This window comes from Microcaecilia unicolor, chromosome 3, assembly GCF_901765095.1.
Source record: "Microcaecilia unicolor chromosome 3, aMicUni1.1, whole genome shotgun sequence".
Classification (NCBI taxonomy): Eukaryota; Metazoa; Chordata; class Amphibia; order Gymnophiona; family Siphonopidae; genus Microcaecilia; species Microcaecilia unicolor.
Window position 1 is genome coordinate 156,546,840 of NC_044033.1, and position 14,118 is coordinate 156,560,957.

Below are 14,118 nucleotides of genomic sequence, written 5' to 3' on the forward strand. Positions count from 1 at the left end.
AAACAAAGAGAAAATCAGAGATATCTGATGAGAGAGCAAATGAGAGGCCTGGCTACAATCACCACCCAACCTAGAGACTGTAAGAAATGCAACACCCGGTGCGTGACCTGAGAACTCTGCTGATAAGACTTTCTCCAATTAGGCAGTCGTCTAGGTAAGAATGAAATGACCCTAAGAGCGCAATGAACATCCTCTTAGATCTATAAAAACGGAAGAGAGAGTACTGCTGAAAATGACCGGTTAATGCATAAGCAAAAAAAAAAAATTAACCATTCTCTGGATCCTGAGGAGAAGAGGAAGGGTGACCAAGGACACCAGTGAAATAGGGCTACAAACTCCAACCCTATCTCTATGGCGTTCCATAGTTGGGTAAGTTCTGAATATAGAAAGGTCTGAATATAGGAGTCCACCTATAGGAGTCCACCAGCTATGGTAGTACGCTCCGGACAGAAAAAAATTGTCCCAGTATGAACGTCTGAGACACCGGCCTGTAATTTCTTGGATCTCCCTAATCCACATACCACTAATCCACGTACCACGGTCATGCGTCCTCCCTCACTGAGATGTAGATTGTAAGCGGGAACGTCCCTCTCCGCTAATTTGTACAGCGCTGCGTAACCCTAGTAGCGCTCTAGAAATGTTAAGTAGTAGTAGAAGTAGTACCAGACTCACACCCAATAGATATGGATGTTGAGCTTGTTTCAGGTTAAAACACCGAACCTAGGCCCAGGGTCCCCAGTATTCCTAGTGGTGAACAGCCATGACAAATATTGTATGCATTAGTTTGCAGAATTACTGCACAGCCTTGCTTTTGGAGCAGAGATTTCTGTTCGATACTCTCGTGAGAGGTTTTTTTTTTTTTTATTTTTAATGCTGTTCTGGCTGTAGAAAGGTGGACATTTGAGCTTCCCCAGAATGGCAAAACTTATGTACCTATGCCCATTAGATATGAATGCTGGACTTGATGGACTTTAGGCCTTACCCAGCATAACCATACTTATGTACCTATGGCCTAAATACACAGGAAGTGATTGAATCCCCTTCCAATTGAAAGAACACTCTGGAGTGAAGGCGCATAGAATGAAAATGAAAAAAGTGAAGTTGTGCCACAGCCACTTGGTGAAGGCAGTGTAGACAAGACTATATCTGAATTCAAGAAAGCTTGATATAACATCAGGTCTCTAAGGAAGAGGAAGAGATAGCAGATGGTATATATAGGCATACTGGACCAAACCAGGATGTTTATAATCTGCCAATGCTGAACTGATAGAGTAGAGAAAAACACGAGTAGATGGTTTGAGGACCGTCCACTATCTTTAAGTGAAAGGATGACTTTATTCTCTAAGTGACCATATGTCCTGTAAAAACCAGAAGAAAGCTAAAATGAAATATGAGAGGCTTCAAGGCAGTTGGAAAAGAAGGGAAGACATGAATAAAGCATGCCTGCTAAGGCAGCTGAATGATTGGGAGCTTGGTAGACAGGACTGTAGCAAGTGCAGCTACCTGAATTGCCACAAAAATCAAATACCTGACATGAGAAAAGGCAAAAAATACTGTGAAAGAGGTCCTCACTGTGCTCTATCTACTCACACACAAATATCAAACAGTCTGACCAAATACAAAAGCAAAAGATATCGACACCAAAACATACAGGTATCTCCTAAAGGGTGACCTGACATAAAGAACATAAGGGACAAGCAAAATATTATTATAATTATTATTAACATTTGTATAGTGGTACCAGATGCCCGCAGCGCAGAACACCTCACACAGAAAGACAATCCCTGCTCCAAAGAGCCCACATGAGTCTTTATGTAACATATAGTATAGAGAAGCAGTCATTGACCCATGGCCAGACCCTGGGCCAAAGAAGAAAAGACCCGAGGGAAATACCAGTCTGCTGCAAATCCCCAGACTACCCCAGAAACAACATCTCCGTTTCCTTCTACACTCCCGAGAAAAACAAAACCGAACCGGAGAAACGCTGCCTCGTAAAGGGAACTGCAGCTGGAGGCAAACATGGCTACCTAGCGCGCCCAAAGTAAAAGAACGAGGATCAAAGAAGAAAAAACACGGAGGACATGAAAGGAGATGCGATCGCAAACGAAGAAGCCGGAAATCGCTGCCGCTGGTAGAGGAAGCAAAAAGTTACCCTCCAGTGCCGAGCAAAAACATGCTTTAGCCTCTCCTCCGACGCTAATAGACAGCGCAGCACATCCTGAGCTTTTCAGACCGATCGGAGAAGAGCGGGCGCGCGCCGAAGCGGTTCGCGCCATTTTTTTTTTTTTTTTTTTTAATTTCAATTCACAGCTACTAAAACGCCAGAAAAACTGAGGAACATAATTGTGAAAATAAAAAATCGCCCTTTAAAGTCTAAAACACTGAATTGTTCCAATCTTTTATTTATTTATTTATTTATTTTTTCACAGCTGAAGTAGAAAAGAAAAAACTCCGCAAGCATAATAAATCACAACCGAGCTGACTGCCAGGAAAAATGTGGGGAAAGAAAAAAAAAGGGCTTCTCCTCGTAATTTCCTTCTATTTGTTTTAACTCTTTTAAAGTACAATCCCCAAAGAGAAATATTCTCTTAAGTTTCTTTTTTTTTTTTTTTTTTTTTCCGAGTTAGAAAAGATAGTGCTGAAGAGAAGTAGACTAGCACAGAGCTGCCTGCTCGTTAACAGCCTGGGTATATACATTTTTTTTTTTTTTTTAAACAGTTGAGCTTGCTCATTAAAATTGTGACTTTCTAGAGTGGCTGCCTCTCCCAAAGACATACACCTTTCTAAACAAAGGGTAGCCCTTCCCAGCTACATGTGGGAGATGGGGAGGAAGGGGGGAGGGACCCGGGGACACCCGAGTTTAACACCCCCAGAGGCTGTAAAAGAAAGGAAAAAGAAATTCCTACCTGCCCAGCGTCTAATAGAGAATTCCTAGGCACAGAAGAAGAGGTAGTATTATTGTTGTTGTAATTATGAACCTCTAAAAGAGAAAGAGATAGAGAGAGACTAAAGGGCTCACTTCCTACCTGCTGGGAGACTGAGAAAATACTGAGGCTAAGGTCACATGGCCAGGGCTCCTATTGGCTCTCAAGAGTCAGAGTTTTTCTCAGTCTCCACCTGCTGGTAGGCGAGCACAACCCATCAGTCCAATCCTGGTCCGGTCCGGAGGGACGCTAAGGAAGGAGAGACTTGCTGACCTGAACATGTATACCCTGGAAGAAAGGAGAAACAGGGATGATGTGATACAGATGTTCAAATATTTGAAAGGTATTAATCCAGAAACAAATCTTTTCTGGAGATGGGAAGGCAGTAGAACTAGAGGACATGTAATGAGGTTGAAGGGGGGCAGACTCAAGAAAAATGTCAGGAAGTATTTTTTCACAGAGAGAGTGGTGGATACTTGGAATACCCTCCCGCGGGAGGTGGTGGAGATGAAAACGGTAACGGAATTCAAAAATGTATGGGATAAACATAAAGGAATCCTGTTCAGAAGGAATGGATCCTCAGAAGCTTAGCGGAGATTGGGTGGACAAATAAGGAGGTAGTTGATCATACACTACCTTATGTAAGAGTAAGAATTTTAAACTCAATTCTACATGCAATTGGTAACCAATTAAACTTCAAATAAAGCAGAGTCATATGATCTTATTACCATAATCCAGTCATGAAATCAATAATGAAAGAAGCGCCATATGGGAAAGAGATGGAATTTGATGTACTGCCTTTCTGTGGTTACAATTAAAGCGGTTTACATATTCTATATACAGTAGGTACTTATTTTGTACCTGGGACAATGGAGGGGTAAGTAACTTGTCCAGAATAACAAGGAGCTGCAGTGGGAATTGAAACCAGTTCCCCAGGTTCTGCTAACTACTTTGAAACTGTCAAATAATTCTGCAAGGGAGAGAGGTCCAAATCAGCTTTGAGAATAGGAGACCTGCTCAACATAAAAACATCAGAACTGAAGCAGAGAGGACCTGCGGAAATGTACAGCAGCTCATACTAGTACAGATTTGAGACAGCATTGACTTTGTGCAGATGTGAGACATTCCAGACTCCTGCATGTTTGAAATTGCACAGAGTCATGCAGACTGAAGTATCCAAACTTGTGCTGGCGTGCAGCGGCAAAGACATGTGCAAATATGAAGTAGCAAAGACACGTGCATATGTGCAACAGCACAGCCTTATGCTGATTGTTGGAGCACAAAATTGTGTATATTTGAAGCAGAACAGACATGTGCAGAATAGTAGCCCAGACTCATGCCGAATTGAAACCACACAAATTGGTGCAGGTGAGCAGTGCAAACTTGTGTACATATGAGGAAAAGTCGAGTTATGCTGGGCAGAAGAACTACTGCAGAACACCGATAGAGCAAAATTTCTGTAGGTCTGAAAAGAGGAGACATTCGACAAATACAAGAGGTGTGTGACTCTTGAAGTTTGGAAGAATTCATCAGCCCCTCAAAGGTTATATAGTGCTTGAGGTGAGAAGCAAAATATGGCGCCAAAAAGAAGCAGTGGCAAACAGCCAGAAAAGGGTTCATAAAGATGACTGAAAAAGAAAGTATGAAGGAAGTTCAGAGCCAAAAAGGCTTCTCGCTGTTCAACTAGCTGCTGAAACAGAAAGCCAAAAATAAGCCAACTAAATAAGAGAGTTGCAAGAGAATACATCAGGTGGCCAGGAACAGAGAAAGATACCACACAATCCAGCCCATGGTAAAAGCAGGCTGTACTCAATAAGAATTCATATAGGAAGCATAAAAAGAAACAACTTTGGGCCCTGATTACTAAGCCGCGCTAGAGGCGCGTTACTGCTTTTAGCACGAACTAACTATTAGTGCATGCTAACTGTGTAGGTGCCCACAATATTCCTATGGGCGCCTACACAGTTAGTGAGCACGCGCTAAAAACACTAACGCACCTCAGTAAACAGAGCCCTTTATAATAAACAGTCTTGCTTCAGTCAAAAGGCAGTATCAGACAGGTATGTTGGGGGGGGGGGGGGGAGAGGGACTCAGCACCAAATGTCACCCCAGCTCTGGGAAATCTGTAGTCCTATTAAAAGAAACTACTGTTCCTGCCAAAAAAAAAAAAATCCCTGCTCTTCAAACACGTGGAGGGGAATTTTCAAAAGGACATCCAAGTTAGAATACAGACGTCAAACTCATAACATCCAAAACAGATGTCCATCTCGCATGTATTTTCCAGCAGGAAATACTGTACATCAGGATTTCCTGTTTGAAAAAATATTGAGATGGACATCTGTGTGCTGCTGACCAGTGGCGTAGCTATGTGGAGCCACAGGGGCCAGGGACCCCGTAGATTTGGCCCTGGACCCCCCTGCCAATGACCCTCTCGACCCCCCCTCCTGCCACCAACCCTCCGCCGCCATCGCCTACCTTTGCTGGCGGGGGACCCCAACCCCCACCAGCCGAGGTCCTCTTCTGCCTTCATTCTGTTTCTGAGTCTGACGTCCTGCACATTGTAGTTGCAGGACGTCAGACTCACAGAAACAGAACGAAGCTTTGCAGATCAGCTGATCTGCAAGGCTTCGTTCTGTTTCTGTGAGTCTGACGTCCAGAACGAAGGCAGAAGAGGACCTCGGCTGGCGGGGGTTGGGGTCCCCCGCCAGCAAAGGTAGGCGGCGGGAGGGGGGCAAAAGGGTCGGTGGGGGGGGTCAAAGTTGTTGGTGGTGGCGCCAGGGGGGTGTCGGCGGCGCTGGGGGGGAGCTAAAATGTGCCCCCTCACCTCGAGCTCTGGATCCCCCTCCCGCCAAAGTCTGGCTACACCCCTGCTGTGGACATCTAGCATGAATGCCTATTTTACAAACTGGAACGTCTAACATATAAACGGCAAAAAAAGCAGGGACAAGGATGTCTGGCTGGCAGCAGGATGTCCAGATGATCCTACAGAATGGTACAGTAGCCTAGTGGTTAAGGCAGTAGGCTTTGATCCTTGTGAACTGGGTTCAAGTCCCACTGCAGCTCCTTGTGACTCACTTAACTCACTATTGCCCCAAGTACAAAATAAGTACATGTATATAATATGTAAACCACTTTGACTGTAACCACAGAAAGGTAGTATATCAGGTCCCATCCCCTTTCCCTTTTCAATATCCTTGTGTATAAAAATATGTGAACCTTTTTATTCAGTAACTAGTGACACATTTTTGCTAAACACTGATCAGTTTCTCTCATTGCCCTTACGAAACATTGCCCCATTGTTTCATACAGAACTGTGTGTATGTGTGTGTGGGGGGTCTTTTACTTAGGCATATTGGCGTTTTTAGTGCACGCTGAAAATAGGCACGCACTAAATGCTAAAGATGCAAATGTATTCCCATGGACGTCTTTAGCATTTAGCGTGAGCTAAAAACGCCAGCGCACCTAACTAAAAGACCCCCTGTGTTAGTTATTTGAAATTTCAGGACTTCCTTGCATTAACAGCTCACTCTGGGTCTTGTCACTACATTTCAATAGGGTTTAGGTCAGTATGTTGACTCGGCCAATACAAAACACAAAATCTCATCAGCCACTCTGTAGCTGTTTACTTAACTGTTTTGGATTATTGTCTTATTGCATAAGTTCAGCTTCAGCTAGCAGGATAGATAAGACATTCTATTCTAGAATTTGCTGATATAAAGCAGAATTCATGGTTCCATCAAAAGATGGCTCTACACTACTACATGCCAACCACCATGCTTGACAGTCAGTATTAGATTATTACTTTGAAATACAGTTTCATTTTCATGTTTCTTATTGTGACTAAAGCTAAATTTTTGATTCATTCATCCAGAGAATATTATTCCAGAAGTCTTGTGGGTCATCCAGATGCTTTTGGTCAAAGTGAGGCAGGCAACTGCGTTCTTTATAGACAATATTGGTTTCTTCTTTGTTATCCTCCTATGAGTACCATTCTTATTCAGTTTTTTTCCTGATGCTTGGCATATGACCCCTCCTCCCCCCAGCAAAAGAGGCCTGCAGGTCTTTACTTGTTAGCCCAGGGTTCTCTGTGACTGTGAATATTTTTCGGTTTACACATGGGGTGATCTGGCAAAACAACCGTTCCAGGATAGTCAATATAGTCTTCAGCTTTTTCCATTTGTAGACTGACAGTGGAAGGACGGAGCCCTGGTGAAACCCTCTCCAGAGATAAATCAACTACACTTTGTATATTCTCTGAAATTTCTTTTGATCACAGCTAAGCTTTATGGGAAAGACCAAGCTCCAAGCCTTTACAAGGTTAAATCATTTGCTGGCAAAAAGAAGAATGAGGAGGGAGAACTAGAGCCACCACTGCTAAGAAAGGTCTATTTATTCTCCCCACTCTATGTGCACTGTCCTCCAATCAGCAGGAGGAATTGAGTAGTATTTCTTACCTGCTGCTTCCTCCTATGCCGGGCAGTCAGAATCTTGCAGAACCACATTTGTAGGAGTTTTAAAATATACTTATATTATGATATGGGTCTTCAATGTTTGACTAGGGCCTACCAAAGAGTTAATCCTGCCCTGTATACCACTGTGACTCAAGAAACATGGAACTGTTGAATTATATTCTTTTTATTGCACAAGAAAAGACTGGTTTCAGCTAAACAAGGGTATCATGGTAAGAACTTGTAATTATTAAAGCTGGGGTTCACAAACAGAGCACTGTAGGTGGAGACCAGGTTGTTTCCAGTGGTACGTACCTTAGATTTGTAGCTCTCAACAAACACACCCTAATGTTCAGATAGCTTAGGAAAGACTAATATAAATAGAACTGGCATTAGGTTCTGTGGCACCTTTGAGAGCAAGGGAGCTTCCTGCCTGGGGCTGGGTCAGGCTTGGTACTGGAAATATATTGTTAAGTTTAAATCTGTTTATTGATTTTACAAAACAAGAGAACAATCTGCTGAACAGATCAACCAGTGCTGGCAACAACAATATAGGAGCAAAGCAAAACCAGAGAGGGGCTTTGTTTCTTATAGCCCCCCTTGAAGACAATGAATACCCTTCCTAGAAACAGTCTCAACACCCAACCACCCCCTTCCCCCCCCCCCCCCCAAAAAAAAAGCCAACCAGCCACAAACAAGTCCCATCCAAAATATACAAAGTATTCAGAATCAGGCTCTGAGCTCTAGGAGAAAGGGAATGTATCCCACTTCAGGTATAGGCAGCTCCTTGTGACTCTGGGCAAGTCACTTAACCCTCCATTGCCCCATGTAAGCCGCATTGAGCCTGCCATGAGTGGGAAAGCACGGGGTACAAATGTAACAAAAAAAAAAATAAATGTAAGGATCCCAAATTGACAAAAAAATGCTTTTTGCATTTAAAGTACAAGCCCACCTTCCGCTTCTCATCAATATAACATGATGGAAAAGACTATGCCAAGTCCAGAAAGAAGAGGAGTCAGAAATAGACCAAACCTTTAAAATAATCTTTTTATTCCCAGCAAGGCCGCCTTACACATAAGCAGCCAGCCGCCCCCACTCTGCAACCAAAACACTCATATTTATCTAACAAAAGACCCACAGCTGAGAGTGGGATTGCCGACCCCACAAGGAGTTCTAAATATTGAACCACCTTTGACCAGAAAAACTGAACCTTTGTGCCCAAAAAGCATGAAAAAAAAAGGATTAGTTTGTTGTTTACATTTTTGACAAGGGGATTGTCAATGCCGCCCTTATTGAATAGTTGTGTTTGAGAGATAAAGACTGGAAAAATAATTTTTTGAAAAGGTGACAAACTATTTTTAAAGGATGCTTCCTCTGTTAAATATCATTTTCAACTATCTACACTGAAACAGAATTTGAGTCTCAGAAAAGCCCAAGATGGGGAGATCCCCATCAAAGACTGAAATTCAACATCGCAACCCTTACATGGAACATTTGACAACTGCTTGGAAGACAACCTTCCAAATGCTTTAAAACTATCAAGACAACATACTATTATCTAGTTAAAAAATCATTTACAGCAATGGCAGCAAGTTGCACCATTTACCCATGACACTACTGAGCCCATCAGTGTTACATCTTAGGGAATGTCACACCCTTTAACCTCTGGCTCAGTAAGATACATCTGTAACTATATGACTGTGAAATACAGGAAATTTCAAAACAAACCTGAAATGACTTCCAGAAGAAGCATAAGCCTGAGGCCATTTCGGAAGTCTTCTTCAATGCTCTCAATCTGTGTACCTGCCTTCCTCAGATGGGAGTTGCACCAGGCTGTGAATGTCTGTAAAAGCAAACAGGAAGATTTTGAAGCAATCATACTAATAGAGGCTAAGAACATACTGATAAAGGGAAGCTGAAAAAAGAACAGGAAGTGAATATTGCTGAATAGACTTTACATCCCTGTCCAACTAAGGTTATCAATAGAAATCAAACAAAATAAAACATGGAAAAGAAAATAAGATGATACCTTTTTTTATTGGACATAACTTAATACATTTCTTGATTAGCTTTCGAAGGTTGCCCTTCTTCGTCAGATCGGAAATAAGCAAATGTGCTAGCCGACAGTGTATATAAGTGAAAACATTCAAGCATTACTATGACAGTCTGACAGGGTGGGAGGATAGGGGTGGGTAGGAGGTATGCATGGGGACATCAAAGCATATCATTGATATTCTAACAGGATGGGTGTGGATAGGTGAGGGGTGGGGTGATCAACAGAGAAATACAGCTTTATGTTTTATAATGGGCTAGGAACCCCAGATCCTTGTTAAGTCCTTTCTGTTGGGTGTTAAAATATTCAATCATTCTGACTTCAAAGGTCTTACGTTCTTGTATGGTTTTAAAGTTACCTTTCAGGATTCTCACTGTGAAGTCACTGGTACAGTGTCCTGGTCCTGTAAAATGCTGACCAACAGGGGTGGGAGCCCTACTGGCACCAGTATTGTTCATGTGATGTCTATGTAAATTGAATCTTGTCTTAAGTTGTAGAGGCACTAGCCAATGGCAAGGCTTTAACTAGGTTATAAACCCCAAATGCAGTCCACTGTGTGTAGTAAGCTAATCTGACACATAAAATACAACACAGCTAAAAGCATTTACCTTGCATTGTATCTTAAAATAGGGTGGCCAACTCAAGAGCACTCCAAAAGGAGGAACTTGGAACGCTATGTAAATTTCCATGCTTCAAAAACTGGAACTCCTTCCACAAAAATGCATTGGGCCATTTGTTTGGGTCCACTGATCTTCCAGCCTTATGCCTGGAGAGTTCCCCTTCCATTATGTCTCTGTTTGATGGGCTTTGCAAATGTTTCTGACCTGCTTGGGGGTTAAATGTTACCCGAGGGGCCTCGGAGCTCCGCTCTGTGGCTTCCTCCTTCTAGCCTAGCATCACGTGATCCTTTAGTAGTTTTAAATTGTTGATGCCATTATTTGATGTGTGTTTGATGTTTAAGTTGATTGATTTAATCTTTTAGTGTGAAAGTTGTGTTTGTCTTCTACCCTATTTTGAATGGAGTTCTAAATAGTTTTAATTTATGTGTATTTTATTGTATTAATATGTAAACTGTTCTGATTTGCCAAGCAATTAAGTGACAGTATAGTAAAATTAATAAACGATAAAGCCTCTGAATATCTAGGTCTGCAGCACTGGTGTTGTTATGCGGATATGTGCTTTTGAATACTGACCCAAAGGAACCTAAGCAGTGTTCTAACAGGATTTACTGTACTTTGATATTTAGTTACACAGTTCCATGTATCCGCTAATCTGTGGACAGGAATACCCCAGGAGCCAGAGTGTCTTGCTGCCAGGCAGCTGAACAGCTAACAAACACCTTCAGTATTCAGAAATTTCCTTTTAGGTTCAGTACATAACTTCCAAAGTCCTCAAAAGCAGCACAGATACCAGGGATGGAGTCTGTACAAAATCTCATATGACGTATTCATACATATTCAATTTGGACTTTTTTTTTTAAGGAGGGGATGTACTGCTGTTAGCTTGGGCATGATTTGAGGGATTGGTTTGTCTCCTGATTTCTGACACTTGACAAGTATTGCATGGTGCCATAGCGAGACTACCCTCAGCAGTGCCTTCACTTCACTTACCTCATAGGAATCAATGCCTACCCCTGGTAATACTGATTTGCAGGAGGTAGAAGAGTGCCTTTCAGTGCTTAACACATTTAACCTGTGTGGCCGGAGAGGGGAGGGGACCTGTGTGGCCAGAAGGCGGTGCTGCAAAAAATTGCTTGGACATGAAGGGTGCTGTGAAATGAAAAAGTTTGGGAACCACTGGACTATACTCATATAGAAAGATTCTACCATCCCAGCTCTACCCCAACTATCTAACGTATACCTATACATCCAGGTAGTATCTTTACCCTTTATTCTCATTGATTAAAGCATCTAATACAAATAGAACTCTTCTGATATGCTACCATGTAGTTGACTGTTCCATATGAGGCACTAAAGACGGAATGAATACTTGGGGGGGGGAAACCCAACCCCTTCCCCACTCCTACATTAGCAATATGGCAAATTTTAGCATTAAGCCCCTAGGAAGGAGATAGGAGATGCTGCACTTTATTTCAGCCATTTAAAACTATACTCCTTGCTCAGGAGTTTTGGGGGAGGACACTGTATTCAAAAATGCACTTTTGAAATTCATCTAAAAAGAACCCATGCAAAAAATCTGCAGCCATTCTAGTGACATTAAAGGGCTCATTTTCGAATCAGAAAAACATCCAAAAAGAAGCACAAAGCGGCAGATGGACAGTTTTGGGGGGGTTTTGCCAAAATGTCCAAATCGCTATTTTCAAAACCCATTTTAAGAAGTTATTGTATGCAGTTCATATGCAGTACGTCCAAGCAAAAACATCCAGGGCTAGAAGACATTTTGGTCTAGAAATGTTTCAATCACACCTAAGTCATAAAAAGATGCCCTAAATGATCAAATGACCACTGGAAGTTTAAAGGACAAAACTCTACCTTACTCCCCCAGTGGTCACTGACCCCCTCCCCCCCCCCATCCCTCAAAGATGTGAAAGAAACAATACATACCAGCCTCTATGACAGCTTCAGATGTTAGGGCCAGGCTTATTAGAGCAGCAAGCAGGTCCGTGGAGTAGCCCAGTGGTCGATGCAGTGCACTGTTGAGAAGGGAACCCAGGCCTATATCCCACTCTAACTGTTACACTTGTGGTGAAAAGTGTGAGCCATCCAAAACCTTCTGTACTCACATAAAGGTGACACCTGCAGCCATAAGGGCTATTGTAGTGATGTACAATTGGGTAGAGTAGGTTTTGGAGGTCTCACCATACAAAATAAGGGGGTAATGGTGAGATGTATACCTGAGATCTTTTATGTGAATTCCACTGCAGTGCCTCCTAGGGTGCCCCACTGCTCTGCTGAGATGTCTGTGTGGCCAGTCTAGTAAGAATGCTGGTCGCCCATACATCACTGTGGCTGGTTTTTGTGCGTTTTTCCCTTGGACATTTTGTTTTCCAAAAATATAGATGCATTGAGCACAAAAACATCTAGCAAATGGCCATTTTCGAAACAAAAAGATAGATGTTTTTCTGGTTCGAAAATCGCTATGTTCTCCACTTGTTTTTTGGATGTTTTCAGCAAAAGTCCAAAATCGGATTTAGACGTCATATTAAAAATGTCCCCCTAATTGTATAAACTGGGAGTACCACTGTCCCACTGAGGGTCTCTCAGCCAATACCAAATGTTCCTTCTAAGCCGAGTGGGAGTTCTCCAACTGCATTTCTGCTAGTGGGGGTTGGTACTTCAATATTGTGTTTTTAATCACTTGGGATTGACAGATCCTCTGAAGTCCTGATCTCGAAACACTACCACCACCTGGCAGAATATAGGTGGAATACTCCTGCAAAGTGGCCAATACCCAATTCAACAGTATACATTTGCCTGCCTAGTAGAAAAGTTGTTTATAAGAAGCTTTTCGCTCCTTTTGCCAATAGACCCCTTCCACTGGGGCAGTCAAATAGTAGCTCTGGAGAGACTGTACCATCCCAATCCCAAGCAACCCAGTTAACTGCTGACACACCTCATGCCAAGCCATTACAGAATTACTTTATAAGAACATAAAATAAGCCATGCTGAGTTAGACCAAAGGTCAATAAAATCCAGCATCCTGTCTCAGGACAGTGGCCAGTACAGGTCACAAGAAATTGGAAGATTCCAAAAAGTAGAACTATTTCTCATAGCTCATTTCCAGCGACGAGCAATGACTTATTATAACTTATAATTTATACAACCTGTCTGTAGGGGTAAATGGCCCCTGCATAAAGCACTATATACAGCATTGTATGTTCCTATATAACAAAGTAACAAAATATGTAGACTATATGAGTGGAGGAGTGGCCTAGTGGTTAGAGTGGTGGACTTTGGTCCTGGGGAACTGGGTTCGATTCCCACTACAGGCACAGGTAGCTCTTTGTGATTCTGGGCAAGTCACTTAACCCTCCATTGCCCCAGGTACAAATAAGTACCTAAGCTGCATTGAGCCTGCCATGAGTGGGAAAGCGCAGGGTAAAAATAAATAAATTATAATATATGGCACTATTCAGCATGTTCAACCTGACTTTAAACAGGGACTTGGGCTAACTTCATCTTTCACTACTAAGGCCTGTGTGTGTGGGCACAGTCAGCAAGGACATTGCAGACTTCATCAAAAACTGTGGGCCAGCCAAGGACCACTGGAAATTCCCTTGGTGACTGAGTTGACATAATGGCTGGAGAGACAGAATATCACAACAAAGGGTGCCGTGAACTGAAAGTTTGGGAACCACTGATTTATTCAATTAATGGCCATGCACTAGTGTTGCCATGAGCACATGGCCATTGAAAAATAATTAGTGCATGAACACTTACTGCCACACTTTTTTCTTGGCAGGAAGAGCTCATGTGCTAATCAGTTAGTGTATGGTGATATAGATGTACTAACTGACTAGCACAGAAACATCAACTCTCCTCCCGACATACCCCCTCCACAGAAAAACTAAAGTTCTTTTGCACTTGGTTTACACTCACAAATGTCAAACTTACCACAGGACACTGAAGCATATCTTGCACAAAGTCCTTTTAAGCTGCATTAGATACATATTAATGCCTTATGCAGCTTAGTAAAAGAACCCCTAAATAAGTAAACCATCACGTGTGTATTG

General features: G+C 42.4%; 1 protein-coding gene across 1 annotated transcript in view; it reads right to left on the reverse strand.

Annotated features, from left to right (window-relative positions):
* The window catches only part of ACTN2 (actinin alpha 2), a 193,913-nt gene that overhangs the window by 140,250 nt on the left and 39,545 nt on the right, over positions 1–14,118 (reverse strand). Inside the window, exon 2 of the mRNA XM_030196517.1 lies at positions 9,101–9,215. Within this exon, the coding sequence (XP_030052377.1) occupies positions 9,101–9,215 (115 nt within the window). The remainder of the gene's footprint in view (positions 1–9,100; positions 9,216–14,118) is intronic.